Source organism: Ctenopharyngodon idella, chromosome 20 (genome assembly GCF_019924925.1).
Source record: "Ctenopharyngodon idella isolate HZGC_01 chromosome 20, HZGC01, whole genome shotgun sequence".
NCBI classification, from domain to species: domain Eukaryota; kingdom Metazoa; phylum Chordata; class Actinopteri; order Cypriniformes; family Xenocyprididae; genus Ctenopharyngodon; species Ctenopharyngodon idella.
Genome location: NC_067239.1, coordinates 30,142,320 through 30,168,659, shown reverse-complemented (window position 1 = coordinate 30,168,659; position 26,340 = coordinate 30,142,320). Strand labels below are relative to the sequence as shown.

The following is a 26,340-nucleotide window of genomic DNA, read 5'->3' as shown; positions in this document are numbered from 1 at the left end:
TGTTTGAGTGTGTGTGTCCGTGTGCATCGAGCTCCAGCAGTATCCATTACTAAATATAAACGAAGTGCCACCGATGCTTGTCCACCTCTGCTGAAAATACCCTGAGAATCTGAGGAATTAATTATCACTGGAGCTGCGAGTAACCTGCCTTCATTCACGGCATTCGGGCATTTAAATTTCCCAGGGGACATGCATATAACAAAACCGATAGCTGAGAAGTTAAACATCCTTGATCTGATTGGTGGATGAAGTCTGTCTTTCTGGTGTCTCCTGTACACAAGTGTGACTCTATAAATACCGCTCAATTTCAGCAAGGAGCAGCTGTGTGGAGCGCCCGGGGAGCTCTTCAGGAGCGAGGTGCATATTCTCAGTGTAAATATAAGACAAACTCTCTTTTATATCTCCCAGCTGCCTCCGTCTCCAATAATAACAGAGCTAAGGTCACCCCAAAACTCTCAGGCATAATCAAAGTTAAAAATACACCCGTCCCTCTCGAGTTGGAACTTTGAGGTTTGTGAAGAACTGCAATAGATTGAACTCTCATCTAAATTGCAGTTTGAGACAGTATCAGTCTGTCAACAGCTTCTGTTTTTGTTTCTTCACAGAGGACATGATGATTGTTTGTGTGTGTATACAAGTGTTGTTATTGCTATTTTGGACAGTGATCGAGTCACCATCAAAATGAAAACACTCCCATGGCCACGACTGCGCAACACGCTGCTATTAATAACATAAATACTTACTGCAACAATTCATCTGCCAGGATTTTCCCGTCTTTGGTTACTTGCTGGTTTCATCATATTCTCTTCAAACTTACAAGAACCTGAGATTAACATATTCATTTATTAGTGTTTCTATTATTCAATATTGATGTTTTCATAGATTTTAGGTCGGTCAGTCTGTCCGTCCGTCCGTCCATCTGTCAGTCTGTCTATCTATCTATCTGTCCGTCTGTTTTCATAAATTTTTTTGTTTCATATATCTATCTATCATCCCGTCATCCTACAAAATATTATGTATAATATTAATAGTTTTAATACTACATATAATAAATATTTATGAGTTATAAGTAATTATAAAATAAAAAATTAATAAAACATCAAACAATATTTCATTAATAAATAATATAGTAATATAATTTAATATACATTAATATAATAAATAAAATTAAAAATAATAATAATATGTATATATATATATATATATATATATATATATATATAAAGCATTTTATACATACAGAATTACAAATTTATTTCTAGTAACATTTCATATATATACAGTATCTCACAGAAGTGAGTACACCCCTCACATTTTTGTAAATATTTTATTATATCTTTTCATGTGACAACACTGAAGAAATGACACTTTGCTACAATGTAAAGTAGTGAGTGTACAGCTTGTATAACGGTGTAAATTCGCTGTCCCCTCAAAATAACTCAAGGCACAGCCATTAATGTCTAAACCGCTGGCCACAAAAGTGAGTACACCCCTAAGTGAAAATGTCCAAATTGGGCCCAAAGTGTCAATATTTTGTGTGGTCACCATTATTTTCCAGCACTGCCTTAACCCTCTTGGGCATGGAGTTCACCAGAGCTTCACAGGTTGCCACTGGAGTCCTCTTCCACTCCTCCATGACGACATCACGGAGCTGGTGGATGTTAGAGACCTTGACCTCCACCTTCAATTTGAGGATGCCCCACAGATGCTCAATAGGGTTTAGGTACCCTCAGCTTCTTTAGCAAGGCAGTGGTCGTCTTGGAGGTGTGTTTGGGGTCGTTATCATGTTGGAATACTGCCCTGCGGCCCAGTCTCTGAAGGGAGGGGATCATGCTCTGCTTCAGTATGTCACAGTACATGTTGGCATTCATGGTTCCCTCAATGAACTGTAGCTCCCCAGTGCCGGCAGCACTCATGCAGCCCCAGACCATGACACTTGACTGTAGGCAAGACACACTTGTCTTTGTACTCCTTACCTGGTTGCCGCCACACACGCTTGACACCATCTGAACCAAATAATTTTATCTTTGTCTCATCAGACCACAGGACATGGTTCCTTAGTCTGCTTGTCTTCAGCAAACTGTTTGCGGGCTTTCTTGTGCATCATCTTTAGAAGAGGCTTCCTTCTGGGACGACAGCCATGCAGACCAATTTGATGCAGTGTGCGGCGTATGGTCTGAGCACTGACAGGCTGACCCCCCACCCCTTCAACCTCTGCAGCAATGCTGGCAGCACTCGTACGTCTATTTCCCAAACACAACCTCTGGATATGACGCTGAGCACGTGCACTCAACTTCTTTGGTCGACCATGGCGAGGTCTGTTCTGAGTGGAACCTGTCCTGTTAAACTGCTGTATGGTCTTGGCCACCGTGCTGCAGCTCAGTTTCAGGGTCTTGGCAATCTTCTTATAGCCTACGCCATCTTAATGTAGAGCAACAATTCTTTTTTTCACATCCTCAGACAGTATATTGTATATATTTTTATATATATATTTTTTTATATATAACTTGTGTATATATATATATATATATATATATATATATATATGTGTGTATATGTGTATGTGTATATATATATATAACTTGTTTATAATCGGTCTATAAAATATCAAATATGTATGTGTGTGTGTATGTATGTATATATATATATATATATATATATATATATATATATATGTATATGTATATACAGTCCGAATAATTCTGAATTTGGTTATAAAATGTCATTATCTTGTTTATAAGTATCTTTGGATGAAACGGCTACATGAACATGTAGTTTGAAAAAGCTTCATTCCGATTAGATTAGTTCTCATAATGTTGCTCAAATGCTCATATGTGTGTCCCTTATGACCTGTTGCAGAATTCAACAAAGTGAACATCTTGTTCTAATAATAAGCTTCATTAAATGCTGTGATCTTCTGAGGTTCCACAGCCTTTTTATCCAGATGCAGTTCTGATGGGAACATGGATCCTGACTGATGTGTGTGATTTGAGACACTATGAGGGCAGTGCTGGATCTGAGCGAGAGCCAGGCCAGATAGGTTGGGTGTGAGATCATACGGGAGGCAGCGCGTACACAGTTTATCAAAAATCCTGATGTCATAGTTGAGCTCAGCGATCATTACATCTCTCTCTCTCTCTCTCTCTCTCTCTCTCTCTCTCTCTCTCTCTCTCTCTCTCTCTCTCTCTCTCTCTCTCTCTCTCTCTCTCTCTCTCTCTCTCTCTCTCTCTCTCTCTCTCTCTCTCTCCCTCTCTCTCAGGGAAATCCCCCTCTTAAATCTTCACGTGGGAACATGAGAAATGAGGCTGTTGCAGATTTGCTACAAGGGCAAACTACATATTAAAAAATTAAGAGTTGGCTCAGAGCTTGAGACTGCAGACATTTGATATGAGAGTCTCGTGTAGAAAAGATTCCACTTAAAACATTTGCTGCATAAAACCTTAATACCTGTTATGCAGCAAACATTTATTTATTTATTTTTTGTATTACAAGTTTTCTATAATGTTATGTTTACATAACATAAGGCATTATCTAATTAAATATGCACTCATCCAGAACAGAAATCTGAACATTGGATAAAGCCAGGTTCAAAATATGATATATTAGAGTTAAAGGTTTTTATAGAGGGGATTTTGGATGTCTTTTAATCGCTCAAAACCCAGCAAATAATGTCAACAGCCAGAAAGAAAAAAATTCACCATGTTTTAGTAATAAAATGTTGTATGAAGTCATCTAAATGATATATAACAAACCTGTCTGTAAAAAACCTTTAAGAATATAGACAGGAATAAAACCGTAAAGTTGTATGTAAAGCTGCTAAAGTGGAGATTTCTGACTCAAACTCACTGCCTTTAAAGATATGTAATATAATTGAAATCTACAGATGCAAATAGATAAAATGCAATAAAAGAAACGCTTAAAAGTGTATTTTGATGTTTCTTTCCAGTAGTCTGAATCAACACGTTATAAAAAGCCAAATAGACCAAAATCTCAGAATTGTCAAGTGCATTAAAAAAACAATGGTTTTGCCTGTAGTGTCTTGCCAAAAAATACCCTAAAACTTGGCAATTGCATTTTTTTGACATATACCATTGTAAGTATACCATGTAAATTCCATTATATACATTTTGAATGGTTCCAAAAAACCTGGAGCATCAGATACTGAAAGATATTAGCTGTTTTATTGTTGCAACAGTGTGATATTGTCTCAGGTGTGTCTGTGGCTGATGTCCATCTATGTTTGCACATGCAGGTGAAGATGAGGTCCAGGACCAGCGATATGGAGGGGCCAGAGAACAGACCACTGAAGCCGCTCGCTAGAATACACAACATTGAGAAAGAGGGAAGCAAACAGGAGCTGATGAGAAAGAAAACCAAAGCTCAGGAGGAAAAAGAGAGCAGTGAAGAGAAGGCTGTTGTTTGTGGGACTTTGAAGAAGCCTCAGAAGTCTCGTGAGATGCAGCTGAGGAGAGCCGGACTGATGGACCTCTCCAAAGAAGATCTCGTCCATCTGCTGGGGGTCATGGAGGGAGAAGTTCAGGTGAAATGTGACTGCGTGATGTCATGCGTTGTATGTTTACCATAGTAAGTTTCTGCCAAAATACTGTTATTTGTTATTACAGTAAAAGTGCGGTGACCTCACTGAAAAAAAAAAAATGCTAGTAAAGTTCACAAATAATTACAAAGAACAGCAAGTAACACATTGAGTTAAATGTGAAATTTTGAAGTAGAAAGGCTGAAATATTTTCTTGTAAAACATACTCCAATAATCTTTAATTTATGATTTTGTAAAATCATTTTTACAGTGTACTTGCATCACTGTCATTCACAAAGGAATTAAATAGATTCTGAAGCTTTTTACACAGTTTGAAGGAGATTCTATATGAATATATTATGGTTTAAAAGCACTAACAGTAAATAAACTATAGTATTTTGACAGAAACTACTGTATAAGTACTATGGTAATGTTCTGTCAGCGTACCAGGGTAAATACAGTATGCTCTGGTTGTGTACTGCTCTTTTTGGCAATTTTTTTGGAGTACACTACCTTTCAAAAGTTTGGGGTCAGATTTTTTTTTTTTTTTTTTTTAAGAAATTAATATTTTTATTCTGTAATGATGCATTAAATTGATCAAAAGTGACAGTAAAGACATTAATAACAATAAAAAAAGAATCCTGAAAAAATGGTATCATGGTTTTCACAAAAATATGAAGCAGCACAACTGTTTTCACATTGATAATAATCAGAAATGTTTCTTGAGCAGCAAATCAGCATATTAGAATGATTTCTGAAGGATCATGTGACACTGAAGACTGGAGTAATGATGCTGAAAATTCAGCTTTGATCACAGGAATAAATTACATTAGTATTTTCAAATAGAAAACAGTCATTTTAAATGTTAATAATATTTCACAAAATAACTGTTTTTATTGTATTTTTGATCAAATAAATGCAACCTGGGTGAGTGTAAAAGACTTTTAAAAACATTTTAAAAAAACCAAACTTTTGAATTTGGATATTCAGAAAATGTGCATACTGCACACAGTATTCAAACTCTAGTATATAGTGCACACAGCAATTGTCATGTGGTTGTCTTAGTGTTCTGGTTTTGTGAAAGCATACAGCTCCCTCTTCTGGTTAACAGTGAGAATGTAACCGTTTGCACTCACAAATGAAAAACTTTTGTTTTCTTAAAAAATCATTTAAAAAAAAATTAATTTAAATTTATCAAATTTTTATTTTTATTTTAACCAGTTCCTTTTTTATCATGTTTTTAAACAATTGATTCAGCAAATGAGAAATGATTTGGGAAGTTTTTTAAAGTTTTTGCATCATCTTTCTAGGATTATTCTAAAAAAGTAGGCTATTTTAAAAAGTGTCCTAGGATCCTAAATTAATATACTTTTTTTTTTTTTTTTCCTTTTTCTTTGTATCAAAGTATTTTTTGTTTGGAGTATCATGGGAACAAGATAAACATCCAGTACCACGGTACATATCAAAGTACCATGGTACCACAGTAATGCAATGATTCTATCCTTTTAGGCCCGTGAAGACATTATCCTCATGCTGCAGTCTGAGAGAACACGGCCCGAGGTTCTGGAGGCTCATTACGGATCTGCGGTTCCAGTCAAACCTCTTCAAGCTCTGCAGAGAGACAGTCTGATGACCAGCAGCAACATGATCAGAGACGATGTTTATGAGATACCTATGATAGAGGTGAGGAACACTGCCTTATTCATCTCAAAACCATTCAAGCCTGACTTTGCAATTTTATCAAAAGAACCTTGAACGCAATGCACGTCGCTTTGAATAAAAGAGTCTGCTAAATGCATAAAATGTAAATGTGAAAAGCAGTGCAGATTATAACATGTTGTTGTGCAAGTGCAAGCAATTCATGATGATAATAATCGTTGTTTTTATAGCTGGACCGTTTGGAGGAGAAGCACCGGGATACATACAGACGAATGTTAGAGCAGCTGCTGTTAGCAGAGAAGTGCCACCGGCGCACCGTCACAGAACTGGACAGTGAAAAGCGCAAACACATCGACTTCATGAACAAAAGTGACGATTTCACAAACTTGCTGGAGCAGGAGAGAGAGAGGTGAGGAGATGAGCTTTACACAACATCCTGTAGGAATGAATCAGAGATATTCGTCAACAGTAAAATGTGCTCATGAAGTGGAAAAAATGATAACTTAAATGACATAGTAACAAGATTAAAAACTTCATAGTCTGCAGATCATAATGTAGGCAAAAACTTGTCACCGTAGCCTCATTTGAAAGCAACTACAAACACGTGGCATCAAAGCTATGAATTGCACACGATTGTATTGCTGACCACACTGTCCTAAATCACACAAATGGCCTTATAGCAGCAAATTAAGGGGTGACGGCATCAAAAAGGCCTGTCGTTAGTGTGGTGTCCTTCTGAAAATGTGGCCCTGCAGAGCTCCAGTCATTAGACCAGGAGCATCTGAGCTATATATGGACTCAAATGAACATAAATGACAACATGGGGAGCTCCACAGGTCAGTGGCAGGAAGCACATATTGAAGGGATTAGAGCAGCTTCCTAAAGAAATTAGTATATTATGAAGAAATTAAGTACATATCCTCTCAAAATTCTCATGAGTAATGTGGGGAAAAATAATATATTATAAAAAATATATATATATATAATGATATATTATTTAAATTTCAAAGTTTATGCATCATGGTGGTATTTGGGGAATGACAACAACTTTTTTTCACCACTTAGTCAGTTTCTGGTGGATGCAATCAAGTGTTTTTCCACATAATTTTTTTTTTCGCATTGATTATCCCACTCTATCCTGAAACATGTCACTTTTCAAAAGTAAAATGACTGTTTCATGGTGAACAAAGATACTGATTAAGGGTGTCAACATCTTTGTTGATCCTGGAACAACATTCCAATCAACAAGTCAGATTTAAGGGACAAGTTTACAGTTTATGTCAAGTTTGGGCTTACAACCAGAGTTAGGTGCTTCTACATCATTGTTATTCACCTATTATTTCCCTCTGATTTTGTGGATGAGTTATGGGTAGGGTTAGGTTTAGGGGTATGGATGGGGTTAAGACTAAATTTTCAGACAGGAATGTTGTTCCAGGATCAACAAAATATGTTGATCCAGGACTTGGCAAAATCACAGTGACCTTACAGGTACACACACAAAAAAAATTATTTCACCAAATAATATAATTGCACCCAGTAAATATTAAGAACAGCTCTGGTATGTTGAACTACACTTCTGTTCAAAAGTTTGGGGTCACGGGGTCAGCAAATATTTTTTATTTGAAAGAAATTATTCAGTAAGGATGCATTAAATTGATCAAAAGTGACAGTGAAAACATTTATAATCTTATAAAAGATTTCTATTGCAAGTAAATGCTGTTCATCAAAGAATCTTGAAAAAATGTATCGCAAAAATATTAAGCTATTTTCAACATTGATAATAATCAGAAATGTTTGCAGCAAATCATCATATTAGAATGATTTCTGAAGGATCATGTGACGCTGAAGACTGGAGTAATGATGCTGAAAATTCAGCTTTGATCACAGGAATAAATTACATTTTACACTATATTCACATAGAAAACAGTTATTTTAAATTGTAATAATATTTCACATTTTACTGTATTTGATCAAATAAATGCAGCCTTGGTGAGCAAAAAAAAAAAAAAAATCACCACATAGAAATGTATTAAACAATTTATTTATCAATGGAAAATCAGGTGACTCATAACTGCAAAATCCAAACAATTTCAGACAGAGACAATGAGATCGTTCATATTCTGATAAGACCCCTATAGTGGTCGACCACAGTCACGGTCCCCTGACTTCCTGTTTACCACCCTGAACTTGAGTAGCATGTGAGATTTTGATCAAAATTTCTTAATGAAACTCATCACATGTTTTGAACTGAATTAAAATAAAATATGCTCCATAGTCCCCAAATTAAAATTTGTTTTGGACTCTAAGGTACTGTATAAAAGACAAACATATCTATAATTTCCTAATCTTTTGTTTTTCATTTATTAATTGTACTGCTTTTTAAAATAGAACTCATTTGTGTCATGCACCATTGGGGAAAAAAAAAAAAAAAGTCTACAAAAGTCTATAAAAACATTATTTCTTTGCTCTAGTTTATTGCATTGGCACCGTTCAGTCTCACTCCTTCCCTCCACTTATCACGCTCATCTCCAGCCCGTGTGTTTGCACATTCCTCCATAATTCTCTCATTTCAGAGATTCATAGCAGGTGAGGTCACTCCAGCACCACGCCACCTGGGACTGAACGCAGGGCGATGGCGGGGAATCCCGCCAGGAATATAAAACTGCTGTGTGTTGAGCTTCTAGAAGCATCCGCAATGCCCTTTCTCCTCAAATTACCTCTCTCTCTTTCACATGACATTTACACTTGCTGTTTTTCCTCTTGAAGTCCCACATTCAAAAAAAAAAGACTGTAATCTGAAGAGGACAATTAGTTTTGTTCTTTGATTGGCATATAGGTCAGTGCAAGACCGATACCAATGATTTTACCATCAACAAGTTTGTTGTTTTCATGAAGTCAACATGAAATCAAAACTGAACTGTTTCATATTTCTTTATATAGGCCCACCTCAAGACTCTGATATTCGTGTCTGTAAATATGGCCTTAGGTCCTTAGGAAATTTTTTCACCTGTTTTATCATTCGCCAGACAAAAATTATAAGTCTGATCACTTAAAAAGTAATAGCACATCATTTATGTCTGGAGTTACACATCAAAGTTTCAGACTTTAGCTGCATTAGCAAACATCACCAATTAAAACTACATCTGGAAGTTTCATGTGCTCTTGATATTCAGGCTGTAATTTAAATCGCAAGCACATTTATACTAGACACCAGATGATGATGTCATTCTATCACCATTCACATGATTTATGATTTATAAGTCTCTCGCTGCACATGTTACAGTGGATCTGATGGTTTCTGAAGAATTTCCCAGCTGTCATCTTTAACCTCTGCCAATATCAGAGAAATGCCAGCTATATCAGTAAACTTCCTGCAATAATGAACTTGATTCAACCGTTTTTTCCCCAAATATTATTTGCTGAGCAGTGATCTTATCATTTTTACTTTTTATTTATTTACACTAGTGGTCAAAAGTTTTTGAAATAATTATTTTTTTTTTTTGTATTTTTGAAAAAAGTCTGACCTAGGCTGCATTTATTTGATCAAAAATACAGTAAAAACAGTAATATTGTGAAATATTATTACATTTTAAAAGAACTGTTTTCTATTTGAATACAAAATGTAATTTATTCCAGTGATCAAAGCTGAATTTTCAGCATCATTACTCCAATCTTCAATGTCACATGATCCTTCAGAAATCATCAGTAAAATTTTTAAATATATTCAAATAGAAAAGTTAGTTAAAATTGATATAATATGTTTTACAATATTTTTACTGTATTTTTGATTACATAAAGCCTTGGTGTGAGCAGAAGAGAAGAGTTTCTTTCAAAAACTTAGCAAAAAATCTTAATTATTCCAAACTGTTGACTGGTATTGTATTATTTATTTATTTATTTATCATGGCATTTCTGAGTGACAGGGCTTCATCTGAACCAAGAGAGTGCGACATTGTTCTCTTACAAAACAAAACTTTTCCCTTGCATTGTTGTCTGTTCCCATGGGAACACTTGGTTGCATGTGAGAAAAGAAGTAATTGGGTCATTTTATAGTTTATATGAAATGGAAAGGGAACCCTTGAAATGATACAAGGGGTTTAGTACATTGACCACGACTCTAATTGACTGTTTCCTAAAACAATATCCTGACTTCAGTCTCTGGGAAAAAGAATAATAGAAGAAAGCTGAGAAAAGAGTGCATGAAAAGCTCTCAGATGACTCCGCCTCCTTTGCCCAAACAAGGGCAGAACAGTTCTATGTTAGAGAGATGATATCACCAGCAAGTGGGGCAATGCCGTTTCACACAACATTCACCTTTCACTGCGCTTATGACATGGTTGGAATGTGATGGCTAATTCGGAGAACCGTTTAATGATGCTTTCAGCAGAGTAAAGCTGTGCACTTCAAAACATGTTAGGCATGGACCCACCTGGACTCCTCAGCTAGATGGTGAGTATGAAAACAGTTTGATGTGTATGCAAATAGGCTGACAGTATTCATTCATGGGTCTGTTGTTCGGATATGTTATAGTGTCTAACTGCTGTAAATTTGTCAATGAGGAAATGAGATCATGGAATTATGAAGGAAATATGCTTCAAACTTATTTCGCAAAGGACATGCTCCTCTCAACAGGGAGACTCCCGCTGAGCTAGATCAGTGTAAACATTCACCAGCATCATAGACTTTTCATCAAGTGCCCTTGTTGGCACAAATTCCACTGTTGTGATGTCCTAGTAGACTTTTTGCCAGGTAGGAACATTTTCCCGTTGACGTGCCAAGCTGCCCGTGAGGATCCTGTGATCATGGAAGCATGAAGTGTTCAATAACTACTGTCAGAGACAATCACTGAAGCATTCAGACACTGTTCCTTGTTCTTACAACATGCTTGTCTTCTACTCCTGTTATTTTCCTTCACAACTGTACAGCTCTTATGCCACAGTTATTCATCACGTAGCTAGTGTTATACTGTGAAAAGGTAATGTCATAATATCTAAACTAAATATACGTAATATATCATAATACTAAACTAGAAATGTTATATATGAAAATTCTATACATTTAAACTTTTTGTATATGTATATTTATTATAATACATATTAATATTCCTCAGTAATGTTATTTAAAATATGCACCTTAAAATATTTAATTATTTTATAGTATTTTCAATTTTCAATTGTGTGACTCTCTCTTTGTGGGATAAGAGGGAATATGAAAGTGACTATAAATTTGACCTATATTTTAAATGAGAATTAATAAATTAATCTATTTCTTTTTGTTTCCACCAGACTCAAGAGACTATTGGAGCAAGAGAAGGCATACCAGGCTCGTAAGGACAAGGATCACAGCAAACGTCTTGAGAAAGTTCAGGAGGAGCTTGTTAAGTTGAAATCATTTGCCCTGATGCTGGTGGATGAAAGGCAGCTTCACATTGAACAGATTGACCAGCAAAAACAGAAGGTCCAGGATTTCAGCAAGAAGCTACATGAAAAAGAGCAGCATTTGGAGATCATCAACAGCAAAGCTAAAGAAGACAGCCAGAGGATTCAGAGGCTAGAGCTGGACCTAGAACATAAGACCTCCAAATTTTCACTGGAACATGAGGAGATGACCGCCAAGCTGGCCAAACAGGAGTCTGAAAGTCGACAGCTGCGTCTGAAGCTGGCCAGCCTGTCACGCAGGATTGAGGAGTTGGAGGAGACCAATCGTACACTGCAGAAGTCCGAGGAGGACCTTCAGGACCTGCGGGACAAAATAAGCAGAGGGGAGTGTGGGAATTCAAGCCTAATGGCCGAGCTGGAGAACCTTCGGAAGAGAGTTCTGGAAATGGAAGGAAAGGATGAGGAGATCACAAAAACGGAAGCACAGTGCAAGGAGCTAAAGAGGAGGCTTCAGGATGAAGAGAATCATAGTCGTGAGCTGAAACTAGAGGTTGAAAAACTGCAGAAGAGGATGGTGGACCTGGAGAAACTGGAGGGGGCTTTCAATGTGAGCAAATCTGAATGTGCTCAGCTTCACACCAACCTGGAGAAAGAAAGAACTTTGACAAAGAGCTTGGCGTGTGAGCTAGAAACCGTTAAAAACCATATCAAAGAACTTGAGTGCTCAGAATCCAGGCTGGAAAAGGCTGAGATGGGTTTAAAGGACGACTTGACCAAACTAAAGTCATTCACAGTGATCCTAATGGATGAGAGGAAGAACATGGCAGAACGAATCAAACAGGAAGAGCTGAAAAGTGAAGAAATGAACAAACTGTTTAAAGCTGAGCAATGCAAAGTCATGGAGGTCACGGAAAAGCTGATAGAGGAAAGTAAGAAGCTTCTTAAACTGAAGTCTGAGATGGAGATGAAAGTGTCCGCTCTTACCAAGGAAAAAGACAATCTGAAGTCTGAACTGGCAAGTGAAGAAGAGAAGCGAAAGGATCTCAGCGTAAGGGTGTGTCAGATGCAAAGTAAAATGGATGAGCAAGAGAAAGCTGAGTGGGAATCTACAAGAAAAAGAGCTATTGTTGACAAAGTTGGATATCCTGATGAAGACAACAAGGTTAAGGAGCTCACGATGGAGATTGAGAGACTCAGGAACCGTCTTAAACAGCTTGAGGTTGTGGAAGGCGATTTGTTGAAGACAGAGGATGAGTATGACATGCTTGAGAAGAAGTTCAGAACCGAACAAGACAAAGCCAATGCTCTTTTCCAGCTCCTGGAGGAAATGAAGACGCAGATCACCAAGAACAAAGCCATAGAAAAAGGAGAGTTGGTAAGCCAAGAAGCTGAGCTAAGACTACGCTGCAAAATAGAGGAGGCCAAAACAAGAGATCTTCAGGCCGATGTCCAAGCTCTAAAGGAGAAGATTCATGAGCTCATGAACAAGGAGGATCAGCTATCTCAGCTTCAGGTAGACTACACAGTTCTCCAGCAGAGGTTCATTGAAGAGGAGGATAAAAAGAAAAACATGAGTCAAGAAGTTCTCAAACTAACCAAAGAGTTGGAAGCAACTAAGCGTTACAGCCGTGCCCTTAGACCCAGCATGAACGGAAGGAGGATTGTGGACGTTCCTCTTGCTTCTACTGCAGTGCAGACTGACGCAGACTTGAATGAACACATTGAAGATGAGACTCCAGCTGTGTTCATACAAAAGTCTGTTCAAGAGGAAAATCACATCATGAGTAATCTGAGGCAGAAAGGTCTCAAGAAACCGACTGTGTTGGACCGTTACCCACCAGCAGCTGCAGAGTTGGGAATAAGGAAGTCTTGGAACCCTTGGATGAAGAAGAAAGAAGCCGTTACTATCACTCAGGATATTCCATCAACCCAGCAGGTCAATGGAATTACATCACGGTCGTCACCAGAGCTAACCATTCCTCGGAAATCCGGTCAGCCCCTCCATATTAAGGTGACTCCTGACCATCAGAGCAGCACTGCAACGTTGGAGATCACCAGTCCACGTGCTGAGGACTTCTTCTCAAGTACCACAATCATCCCGACTCTTGGGCTCCAGAAACCACGCATAACAATCGTTCCTACTTCTATGTTGCCCAAGTCCAAGGTCAACGAAGGGACACCTGAAAGAACAAAGTCTCCAGTCACTATAACAGCCATCTCCAGAGCTAAGTCTCCAGAGAAAGGTAAAGGCTCCTTCTCGGAGCATCCTATTTCTCCTCTGTCCATCATAACCGTTAGCGCAACTCCAGTCTCTCAAGCATCCATCTCCCCAGAACCCCATGAGATGACCATGGGCAGAGCCGTGTTCAAGTTGACCCCTGAAAAGCAGGCAGTTCCAACACCCATCCGGAAATACAACTCCAATATTATAACCACGGAGGACAACAAGATCCATATCCACCTCGGGTCACCTGGGTTCAAAAAACCTCAGGATGACAGAAGCGGCACAGTGATGGTTTGGCCTAATGGTGTGAGTTCAGAGAGCAAGGAGATGTCAACAGGGACGGTTCTGCGCTCTCCCAGACAGACGTCCGCTAATGTCGGGAACATGATCCAAGGCAAGGTGACAAGCAGCATCACAATAACCCCTATCACCTCGGCCCCAACCAGGTCTACTCAATCTGTGGTGAGTACCAGATTTATTACATTGTCCCTCTGTTTGGATTTTTAGATGATGCGGAACGAAAAGTGAGTGTGCATATATGTCAACAAATGACAAGAATAGTCATTTAACAATTAATACTCTGTGATTTTGTGTCTCTAAAAACAAAATGATCATATTCAATCTTCTATATTTCAGTTGCTTCTGAAATGTTTCAAAATGATATCAGGGGGTGTCTGCTCCCTAGATAGCTCTCTATCAAGGTATAGATAAATCAAAACCGTTCTCCTCATCCATTATTGCTAACCAACACTGGAATGTACTGACATGTTTGTCACCAAAAAAAAAGCTTGTCAAGAAAATCCTTTAAATAGTGACACCAACTGACCTATCCCCTCATGTTTAACCTGTAATAAAACTGAATACTGTGTGACCAGAACTAGGCTAACCTTCCTATCCTTGCCTAGGAAAATCTACTAAATCAAGCACCAATTGTAATGAAAAGTTGTTAGTAGGGGTGTGACGAGACACTCATGAGACGAGACGAGACGAGACACGGGATTGGGTTCACGAGAACAAGACGAGACAAGATTTTTGCACAGTATTTTTAAGAAATCCTCAATGCCAAAATTCATGACCGTGTATAAGGAGCGGCGCTGCTGAGCACGCATTCTACAAGATAAGACATTTATCAGACGCTTAGGCTCTGTTGCGCAACAAATCCTCCGCCATGGTCTTGTCAGTCATCTCGCCTTACTCTCGTCACGTGATTAATGAACTGTGAATCATGCACTGTGTGCGACTCTGCAGCTCGTGCTGGATGAGCAGAGCAGAAGTTTACATTAGTTTACAATTGAAGTGACCGTTATCCAACTAAATTAAATGTTTTTTATGTCTATAAAAAAAAAGCAAAACGACAGTGGAGGCGGTGTAATGTAATGTAAATGTAGCGGTGGCATATTCTATGGTAATTTCACCTTAACACGAGACAGCTTTTCACTCAATGAGAAATCTTGTCACATTTTAATATCGCAAGATCTCGTGGCACAAGATCTCATTACACCCCTGCTTGTTAGCATAATAAAATATTGCATTTTAAATGTACAAATATTAAATAGTTTGTAAATATTAGATAAAAAAAATAATAATAATTGAAAAAAAAGAAAAAAAATGAATAAGACTTAATGATAGTCCAGGATATATTTCTACTATTGTGAATGACCACCCTGTTTTTATTTTATTTTATTTTATTTCAATGATATACTTATTTTATTTTTATTTAATTAATATTAATTTCAGCTTTTTAAAATAAATAAATGACAGTTTAAGACCCCTTTACAAACAGGTTGAATTTTTAGAAACAGAAAGTTAACATGCATAAATAAAAATAAAAATGCACTTTTTAAATTATGACAAACACATGGTTAATAAAAAACGAAAAAAGTCTCTAAAATGTGATCTCATATTTCCCTTTGCTTTTTTTTCAGCATGGAACGGATGTGCAGTCATCTCGCTCCACAGCAACACGAATCCCCATGTCAAAAGGTATGAAAACAGGGAAAGCGGTCTTAGGCCTATCCACGACGTCACGCTCTGAATGCCAGTCTATGAAAATTGAACTGAGGAAATCTGCAGTTTGCAGCTCAGCAGCCGGAGGGGGAAAGAGCTGAGAGTGGCTCATGTTAATGTGGCACTGGAAATTAATCTAAGCACTACAGAACTGTATGAAATCTGAACAAACATGTTGCGATGTAAAACAAAGCAATCATTAGCACTGGGGCCTCCATTTCTGGATTAAGAAACATTGTAATATTGTAAATATTGTATGTCATATCAGCCTTTATGTACAGACATCTATGGTTGGATATCACACAAATGGAAAAGTGACAGATCTCTGCATGTGTTTTTTGTGCTAAAGCACATTTTGACTAACACTTCACCTTGTTTTTTCTTTTCTTTTAATATTTATTTTTCCATTTACCATTTCACTAATGTTTTATTTTGTAAAATGGCTTGTGGAGGTTTCCAGGGGATTGTAATGTAATAAATGTCACTGAATGAATTTTGTGATTCCACTAAATAAATATTTTTTTCTGTCTTCAGAAACATTCTTTTTTATTTTATATTTTGCTCTTTTTAGCCATTTTTATTGATTTATTTATATATTGATATTTGATAGGAAATGCTAGGGAGAAGATGGGGGGAAATATTATTTATTTTTATCATACTTTATATATTTTTTGTCAGAGATATTGGATCAAGGTCAGGAAACCTCCATAATGTGTGAATAACATTTTAAACCATATTGATATTAGTAAAGCATGTTCAGTGGATAAATTCATACTCATGATTGACCTGTTTTGGAGAACAACAGTGAACAGTTGAAGGAAGTGAAGGAATTTGATATTATTCCTAAAATTATATCAACGTCGTTTGTTTCCTTGCAATTCAGTAACACATTCTGAATCAATTTTTGATCAATAACACACATTTTCGTAAAGAACAATTAATATGAATATAAGTGCAAGCTTTCGCAAATGTCCATTACTGTAAACATAATTTTTGCTTCTTTATACAAACGGATGGAGGAGTCTAAATTTCTTTTTTTCATTAAACAACATTATTTTACAAGTTTTTAACTTGTATTGAACCCAAAATATTCCTATAATCAAATTTTGACACACAATTGTTACTTGGTTTGACAAGGGGGGAAAGTTACTAAATCTAGTGCCTTTCACTTTAATGAAAAAAATGGTCATTTCTTTTAGCATCATAAGAAATCTCTATATGGTTTTCTTCTGGTGATATTACAGTGCGATCAGAGTTTAGTGTTTTATCCAGGCCATCTGGGAGCCAGAGGACATGTTATGAGAAATAAGAAACAACAGCTGGAGGTCTGGAGTCCCGTTTAACATCCTGATCGTGTCCTTCTGCCGGATACAAACTCAGTTACACAGATAAAGACATAAAAACAAATTTAAGACTCTTAATTTATCTGTTTGGCATTAAAGAAACCCTGAAAATGAAATGATGTCATCATTTACTCACCCTCATGTTGTGTGACTTTCTTTCCTACAGAAGGCCCAGAATGATCGTTTTCATATGAGGCCTGGTGCTGTCAAGCTCCAAAAAAGCTCTCAAATCTCATTCAAATGTGCTTTCAATTCGTTTAGACGATATTAGCAACAGAAGAATGAAAGTCAAATGGGTTTGGAACAACATGAGGGTGAGTAGCCTCAATGATGACAAACTTTTTATTTTTAGATGAACTGTTCCTTTAAAGCAAACATGCTTTCGTGTTTGCTGTTTTGTGTGTCACTATCGAGGGCTTTTTAAATCAATTAATTCCATTTTCACCACAGCCTATTGCAGACAATCTGACAGTGTTCATGTTCTAATCCATCCATGCGTAATAACAGGCTTTGGCAGCTCGCTGATGACATCACTCATGAGATAAACCTCGTTGGATTCAATGGCGCGCTACGATTCCCAGAAAACGATCGTAAAATTGCTCTGATATTTTCACCATCCATGAACTTGGCTGCTCAAAAGTGCTTAACACGAACGTGAAACTGATTATTTCCATGCTGTAAGTCGTGGGTTTCAGATGATTGCAGTGTTGTCACAGTAAGCTCACTTTCCCTGTTTTCATCCACAGAGAATCTTGTGCTCCATGTGAATCGAGAGCCGCGCTGAGGCGGTTTCGGATGCTTTCCATAATATGCCTGACAGAAGGGTCTCTACACCTGCCCTGCATCCAAACGCACCAATAAAACCAGGGGCAAATCTGTCAAACCCAGCACAAGAATCTGTAGAGTGACAGCATATATGCTTGCAAACACAGACTATACCAATGGTTCAAGACAGGCAGATGACAGACTGCTGAAACCTGGATGCAAGTAAAGAACGTTAGAGTAAAAAGGTCGTGCTTTTGAGAAGTTAAGTGGTACAGGACATGAAAAGTTGCAGCTGTAAATGGGCCTTAGGGTTAGTTCCCCCAAAAATGAAAATTCTGTCATTAATTACTCACCTTCATGTCGTTCCACTCCTGTAAGACCTTCGTTCATCTTCAGAACACAAATTAAGATATTTTTGATGAAATTCGCGAGGTTTTTTTTTTATCCCCGATAGACAGCAATCAACACTTTCAAGGTCCAGAAAGGTACTAAAGACATTGTTAAAACCGTCGACGTGACTGCAGTGGTTCAACCTTAATTTTATGAAGTGACAAGAATACATTTTGTACGCAAAAACAAAACAAAAATAACAACTTTATTCAACAATCTCTTCTCTTCTGTGTCAGTCTCCTACGTTGATTAAGTCCAGTGCTTCCAGGTTCTACGTCAGAACGCTATCTCATTATTGGCCGGCTCCTGCGTCAACATCACATGCATGCATCGTGCTGCTCAATTTGATCAGCTTTGGCCAATACCGAGCCAGCATTTGGACGTAAACACGGAAGCCTTCACTGTGCTTACTGCGTCACCTGCGTAGGGATAATGATTCAAAAAGAGATTGTTGAATAAAGTCGTTATTTTTGTTTTGTTTTTGCGCACAAAAAGTATTCTCGTCACTTCATAACATTAAGGTTGAACCACTGCAGTCACGTCGACTGTTTTAACGATGTCTTTAGTACCTTTCTGGACTTTGAGTGTGTTGATTATATTCCTGTCTATGGACGAGTCATCAAAAATATTGTAATTTGTGCTCTAAAGATGAACGAAGGTCTTACGGGTTTGGAATGACATGAGGGTGAGTAATAAATGACAGAATTTTCATTTTTGGGTGAACTAACCCTTTAATTGCTTCAGTAAGACAAGGAAAAGCACTGAACAAGTCAATGAGAAATCAAAATTGATCCCATGTTCCTGGTCTTATCTCAAATGATTAATCAGTGCTTGTTATTCTAAAGAAAAAAATGTTTTCATAATCTTTTCATTTAATTGTTTTTTTTGTTGTTTTTTTCAGTTTCACTTGAAAATGCGTTGCGTTATGGAAGTAAATTGGGCTGTGTAAGCAAGTCCATGTTGACTTTAAACACCGGTCTAATATTAAATAATATAGGCTATTGCTTGCTTTAAAAAATGACTTGTTAAATGGGAGCAGTTTATTGATCATTGGTCAATAATTGTCTGCTATTAATAGTGGCATCGATGTGTTAAAAGAATGAGCATGTCTGAGAGATGGTAATTTGGGGAAAAGGTTTACTTAAGTCTAAGAATAAAGGTACTCGCTGCACAGATCTGTGACCCACAAAATCCTTATAATCAGCAGTGTTTAATTTCATTTACAGCATATGACCTCTGTGTGAGCTCACTGTCGGCACCTGCATATATAAAAAATGAGAAATTCACCCAGTAAACACATGTATGAAGCAAATGACTTTATGAGCCACTGAATAAATATGCATCACAAACTACTGACTTTTAAGAATATCTATCTGTCTCTGTTTGTCTGATAGGCTATGCAAAATTGATGTGTTGTGTTCACTGTCCCTCGAAGCTACGATGACGCGCTGCTAATAACTAGCTGCTAATTTCCCTTCCCCTTAATGATTTTTATTTTTCCATCGTGTGTCATAATGAGGAAACATTTCTGGGAGTGTGACTTGTGTTTGTTTGTATCTGACGCGGATAAAATAATCGGAGCAGTTGCTCTCCTGAACAGCAGGTGGAGACTTTCCTCTTCCTCTTGCCACGCTTCAGTTTCTCTCTCTCTCAGTCAGTCTCGTGACTTCAGTCATTCACGCTGAAAATGTTTCGCCACATTCTGGTAATTATTAAAAATATTCTGTTTCAGTTTAAGATTAATAATGTATGGTAGTTTATAAGTCATTCATCATGCGTTAGCTTTGTTTTTTACGTCAAAGGTTACGGTTGTTTATGTAGGAGTTTGAGGCAGGAGATGTGAAACGCGGGAGTCATGAGCAGTTTGACGTTCTGCACGTATACACACTCAGTGAAAATATGATTTTTGATGATCATGTTTTATAATTCAAATAAGCCAAATAACAGATTATAACTAATTGTTTAGATGGTGTCTGTGTTTATTAAAACAATATTTGGACTTTGGACTAGTGTTTGTGGTCACTCTTAAAAACTATCTGAATGTCATTCATTTATGAACTTGTCACAGCTGACTTCATACATCCGCAAAAACGCCAGCTGATTAAAAGTCATTGGCCAAGAGTAAGGAAAACTGTTCTGAGTCACTCAGGACTGGCGATTTAATGAATGCATTTTTAAGTGTCCAAATACTTTTGTGATTTATTTCTGAGAGCTCCAAAAATGCAAAGTGTTCGTAAGAGAAAAACACTTCCCGGGCACCGCAGCAAAAAACGGCTGCCCACTGCTCTGTCTGTGTGTGTGTGTGTGTGCGCGCGCGTTTGAATATATTTTAGAAAGTAATTTATTCCTGTGATCAAAGCTGAATTTTCAGCATCATTACTCCAGCCTTCAGTGTCACATGATCCTTCAGAAATCATTCTAATATGCTGATTTGCTGCTCAAGAAACATTTATTGTGTACAGTATTTTTTTCAGGATTCTTTAATGAATAGAAAGTTCAAAAGAACAGCATTTATTTGAAATATAATCTTTTGTAACATAATTGTCTTTACTGTCACTTTTGATCGATTTAATGCATCCTTGCTGAATAAAAGTATTAATTTCTTTAATTTCTTTTAAAAAAAATAAAAATTCTTACTGACCCCAAACTTTTGAACGGTAGTGTATAATGTTATAAATGCTGTTCTTTTGAACTTTCTATTCATCAAGGAATCCTGAAAAAAAGTACACAACTATTTTCAACATTGATAATAGTAATAAATGTTTCTTGAGCAGCAAATTGGAATATTAGAATGATTTCTGAAGGATCATGTGACACTGAAGACTGGATTAATGATGCTGAAAATTCAGCTTTGCCATCACAGGAATAAATTACTTTGTAAAATATATTCAAATAGAAAACAGTTATTTTAAATTGTAACAATATTTCACAATATTACTGTTTTTACTGTATTTTTAATTAAGTAAATGCAGCCTTGGTGAGCAGAAGAGACTTCTTTTAAAAACATAAATAATCTTACCGATTCCAAACTTTTGAACGGTAGTGGGTGTATATATATATATATATATATATATATATATATATAAAATATATTATTATTATTTTTTATTTTTTTTAATCTCCATGAGACTCTTCAGCAGGTTTCCAGACGGCACATCTCCAGTACCGTCCGCAGGCAGCTGCCAAATAAGGTGCCAGAGAAGCAGAAACTGTTTCAGGTATGCTTGTCACTTTTTCTAACCATGACAGCTTCTCTCTCTCTCTCTCTTTATATATATATATATCAATCTATATAAATCTAACCTTTCATTGAAGGAAAAGAATTGAAAGTGGGGGAAAATCACATTATGAAATGTTTTTCTCTAAAACACGTTGGCCACAATTATTGGCACCCCTAGAATTTTTTATGAGTAAAATATCTCTGAAGTATATTCCCATTCATATTTACATTTTTTTTTAGCACACCAGGGTGATCATGAACATGAAATTGTCCAGCCATGACTTCCTGTTCCACAGGAGTATAAACATAAGGAAACACAAAGGCCAAATTCCCTTAATCATTCATCACAATGAGTAAAACTAAAGAATATAGTTCTGATGTGCAGCAAAAGATTGTTGAGCTTCACAAAATAGAAAGTGGCTGTAAGAAAATAGCTAAAGCATTGAAAATCCCCATTTCAACCATCAGGGCAATTATTAAGAAGTTCCAATCAACTAAAGATCTTACAAATCTGCCTGGAAGAGGACGTGTGTCTAAATTGTTCTAATGCGCGGTGAGGAGGAGAGTTTGAGTGATCAAAGACTCTCCAAGGATCACAGCTGGAGAATTGCAGAGATTCGTTGAGCCTTGAGTCTCAGAAAGCCTAAAAAAAATTTATCAAACCGCACCTACATCCCCACAAGTTGTTCAGGAGGGTTTCAAGAAAAATCCTCTACTCTCATCCAGAAACAATCTCCAGAATATTCATTTGTCAGACAAGACTGGAACTTCAAATGGGACCGTCTTCTATGGTCAGATGAAACTAAAAAAAGAGCTTTTTGGCAGCACACCCACCAGATGGGTTTGGTGCACACGGTTAAATATACTGCTGGATCTTTAATGTTGTGGGCCTATTTTTCTGCTGGAGGTCCTGGACATCTTGTTCAGATACATGCTTTCATGGATTCTATCAAATACCAACAGATTAAAAAAAAAGAAAAAACCTAACTGCTTCTGCTAGAAATCCAATAATGGGTCGTGGTTGGATCTTCCATCAGGACAATAATCCAAAACACACATCAAAACCAACACAAAAATGTGTCACTGAGCACAAAATGAAGCTTCTGCCATGACCATCCCAGTCCCCTGACCTGAACCTTAAAGAAAATGAGTGGAGTGAACTGAAGAGAAGAAACACCAACATGGAGCTGGGAATCTAAAGGATCTGGAGAGATTCTGTATGAAGGAATGGTCTCTGATCTCTTGTCAGGTGTTCTCCAAACTCATCAGGCATAGGTGAAAACTCAGAGCTGTTATCTTGGCAAAAGGAGGTTGCAAAAAGTATTGAATAAAAGGGTGCCAATAATTGTGGCCAACGTGTTTTGGAGAAAAACAAGGTTAGAAAAAAGGTTAGATTTTTGCTAATTTTATTAATTAAAGATCAAAAGGATAAACAATGCAGATTTATTTTTACAGTCATCTATGATCATATTTACCAAGGGTGCCAAAAATTCTGACCACAACTGTGTATATATATAATATATATATATATATATATATATATATATCCTCCAGGTTCTCCAGATTATTCAGTTTTCCAGCATCTTTTTGCATATTTGAACCCTTTCCAGCAGTGACTGAATGATTTTGAGATCCATCTTTTCACACTGAGGACAACTGAGGGACTCAAACACAACTATTAAAAAAGGTTCAAACATTCACTGATGCTTCAGAAGGAAACATAATGCATTAATAGATGGGGGGTGGAAACATTTGGAATTTGAAGATCAAGGTAAATTGTATTTAATTTGTCTTCCGGGAAACATTTAAGTATCTTCTGTTGCTTCCGAAGGGCAGTACTAAATGAAAAAAAATTATATTTAAACACAATAAGAAAAATTTGGATATCCTCATCCTGTTCAAAAGTTTTTACCACCCAGATCTTAATGCATCGTGTTTCCTTCTGGAGCATCAGTGAATGTTTGAACCTTTTTTAATAGTTGTGTTTGAGTCCCTCAGTTGTCCTCAGTGTGAAAAGATGGATCTCAAAGTCATTCAGTCACTGCTGGAAAGGGTTCAAATATGCAAAAAATGTTTGAAAACTGAAGAATCTGGAGAACCTGGAGGATTTTTCTGAAGAACAGAGCTCAGTTTAACTGCTCAGGACAAACAAGAGACTCATGAACAACCATCACACAACATAGGTAGATAATTAGGTAACCACACACAGTATTAAGAATTAAGGGTTCACATACTTATGAACTGGGTTATTTTAATAAATTCAGCTATTTTTTTGTCTTGTGGACTATATATAAACATTTTTCAATGTAAAATATCTTAATTAGGACAGTTCTAAATAAAAAATATCATGCATTTTGTATGATCTCTCATTAAAATTTTATATATATATATATATATATATATATATATATATATATATATATATAATTGAATTCAACCAAATAAGATATGTTGTGATACTTTTTACCTATAGGCTGTGTTCACTTTACAGCACTCAGAACTTTAGGCTTTGGTTGTTCACATGTTTGTTTTATCATGTTTTATATGTGCTTATAAAAATGTTGATTTTGTTTCTTGTTTAGGAGGCTAATGGGATGCCAGTTCATCTGAAGGGAGGAGTCAGTGATGCTGTTCTTTACCGTGCAACTATGGGTCTCACACTGATGGGTATGTTATTAAGTGTGTGGGAATTGCAAGGTCTTAACACATGACGTGTGGATTCTGGGTGGTTGTTTACTAGCCCAAATTTGAAAGCTCCCACTCCCAATGTCTACATATAGCTGTGGCAAATTCAAATTCGTACAAGCCATAATGCTTGACATGTCTTAGCAAGCATGAATTTGTATACGAGTTAATAATCATAGTAAACTCTAATCACTAATCTAATCATTCTTGTGTCTCTTTTCAGGAACTGCATGCGTCATATATGAACTAGTAAAGGCAGCTGTGCCTCAGAAGAAGGACTGATGGCAGATCCTGCCCTCATTTCTGTTGAAATGTGACGTTATGAGCGTTTCACACAATATATTTATTCTTTCATTTGGAAGGTAAAAGGGACCAAAGTGATTTGAATAAAACAAACTGTACCTGTCATAAACAGACAAATCCTGATTGTTTTACTTCACTCAATGACAATATAAACGCCCCAAAATTAAAATAAAACATTTTGCATAAAGAAAAGTACTATTTTAAGACTTTTGCATTGCACACATTGATTTTCTTTATGCAAAATGTAATTGAATTTCTTTTGATTTTGGGGTGTAATGTTACCTACTTTAGATCTTTCTAAGATGGTTTTCATGTGATTCATCTTTAATTCCAGCAATTGATGAGGTTTAATTTGTTTGTCTTCTGATTTCATACCTTCTCCTTTTGAGGTGTATGTGATAATATTCTTCTCATAAAGAATGTGATGAATAAAACAAACAACTGAACTGTTTTCCCTTCTTAAAGTGTACGTAATGTCTGAAGTTAACTGATGAAGGGTGTTTGTGACTCACAATGTCTGTTTCTTGGATGTCTTCATCAGTTCCCAGGAAACAAACAGTAATGTGCACTTCCTTTTTGTACTTCAAAACAATGTGTTTTCAAGGCATATAAAATAGTTTCCAAATGCGTGTGTATACATCAAAGAAATGTTTTCCCCTCTGGAAGTTCAAATTTACAGGAACGATTGATCATTTGAGCTCAATATAGCATGCCTCAGCATTGGTGGTCTATACAGTCGAGTTTGTATGGAAATTTATCACATGCATTACGAACAATGCTCTTTGTGTCCCATACAAATTCTCTCAGCTCATTGCAGAGATTGAAACAGGCATAACAGTCATGCACAAATAATTGCATGCTAATTATAAAACTATAAAGCACAGATCATTAATTCTGCAAGCGATCTATAAGGAGCATTAGAAGTTCAAGCTTTCCCTTGATCAATAGTTTTATTATTCATTTCTCTCTAACAATGAGAATAATGAGATTATGATCAAATTAAAAACAGTCCTGAACTCAGCTGAAACAACTAATAATAGACTTAATGATCACAAATCAAACTTTACCCTGATTCCCAGTTGGCACCCATGTGTTTCTAAATGTCTAAATGTTTATTCATAAGATGTGTAACAGAAAACTGTTCTTTTATGGCTTAATAATGAGATCAACAATGTAGTTTTGATTCGTAAGATGTGTTGGACATCTCCATCCCCTCAGTGTGTTACCCGATTTGACCACGAGGGGGCTACATATTCAAATAAATGGAAATGCGTAGTTGTAAAACTGATCTATAGGCTCAAATTCAACTGTCATAAGTACAGGTATATGGTATGTGTCCAGAAAACACGCTGTTACAACAAGCAAAATCAATCTGGACCTTTTATGTTATTGTGTAACCTATTTTACAGTTTTTCTGTGTCTTGATATCTGAGTTTTGACATTAAATCTTGGTATCTGTGTTTTTGGCTGGTTTTTAACGGGTCTAAACTAGCTAAAACATTTTCCAAAACACAACTACTAGCTTACAAGCTTGATTTTTCCAACAGTGTTAATATAACCGAGAAAAAAAATCCTGTTTTTTTTTTTATGAATGTGAAACTACAAAAGTGTGATTGCAAGTCAGAATCTTGTACAACTAGCGAAAAGTAGTGACGTTCACGTGAAGATGTTACCATAGCAACCGCTCGAGCGCTTTCCGTTAGGACCGTTGGACGATACATCGAAAACAGTATCGGTATTGTCATTATTGATCACGATATTTTATATTTACATAAATATAAACGAAATTGTATGTAAAAAAAATTTTTTTCGTGATGTTTTACGGTTGGGTC

At 36.6% G+C, this 26,340-nt stretch overlaps 2 protein-coding genes across 8 annotated transcripts in view; both read left to right on the top strand.

Moving 5' to 3' along the window:
- The window catches only part of LOC127502504 (filamin-A-interacting protein 1), a 32,464-nt gene extending 14,194 nt beyond the window's left edge, over nucleotides 1-18,270 (top strand). For 3 of the 5 annotated variants that reach the window (XM_051875468.1, XM_051875467.1, XM_051875466.1), the window contains 5 exons: nucleotides 4,253-4,540; nucleotides 6,044-6,217; nucleotides 6,424-6,602; nucleotides 11,479-14,257; nucleotides 15,721-16,339. In XM_051875468.1, coding sequence (XP_051731428.1) covers nucleotides 4,259-4,540; nucleotides 6,044-6,217; nucleotides 6,424-6,602; nucleotides 11,479-14,257; nucleotides 15,721-15,903 — 3,597 coding nt within the window. In that variant the 5' untranslated portion in view covers nucleotides 4,253-4,258 and the 3' untranslated portion in view covers nucleotides 15,904-16,339. Of the gene's footprint in view, nucleotides 1-4,252; nucleotides 4,541-6,043; nucleotides 6,218-6,423; nucleotides 6,603-11,478; nucleotides 14,258-14,431; nucleotides 14,497-15,720; nucleotides 16,340-17,891 lie in introns of those variants that run through there. The other 2 variants (XM_051875469.1, XM_051875470.1) reach the window with 2 other exon arrangements.
- Nucleotides 18,271-19,891: 1,621 nt separating this feature from the next.
- On the top strand, nucleotides 19,892-24,959 carry LOC127502582 (cytochrome c oxidase subunit 7A2, mitochondrial). Of its 3 annotated transcripts, none has more exons than XM_051875591.1 (4): nucleotides 19,892-20,005; nucleotides 21,438-21,518; nucleotides 24,103-24,187; nucleotides 24,429-24,959. In XM_051875591.1, exons 1-4 carry the CDS (start codon nucleotides 19,988-19,990, stop codon nucleotides 24,485-24,487), a joined length of 243 nt encoding a protein of 80 aa, XP_051731551.1. In that variant the 5' UTR covers nucleotides 19,892-19,987; the 3' UTR covers nucleotides 24,488-24,959. The 3 variants fall into 3 exon arrangements, with proteins under 3 accessions (XP_051731551.1, XP_051731550.1, XP_051731552.1); XM_051875590.1 differs by having other exon boundaries at nucleotides 21,429-21,518; XM_051875592.1 differs by having other exon boundaries at nucleotides 19,905-20,005; nucleotides 21,441-21,518.
- The last annotated feature ends 1,381 nt before the right edge of the window (nucleotides 24,960-26,340 follow it).

What these genes read in the sequence shown, in the direction of transcription:
- LOC127502582 (XM_051875590.1), top strand. An exon ending in AGAAGCAGAAACTGTTTCAG is followed by an intron (nt 21,519 to 24,102) that starts GTATGCTTGTCA and finishes TTTCTTGTTTAG; the next exon opens with GAGGCTAATGGGATGCCAGT. An exon ending in TATGGGTCTCACACTGATGG is followed by an intron (nt 24,188 to 24,428) that starts GTATGTTATTAA and finishes GTCTCTTTTCAG; the next exon opens with GAACTGCATGCGTCATATAT.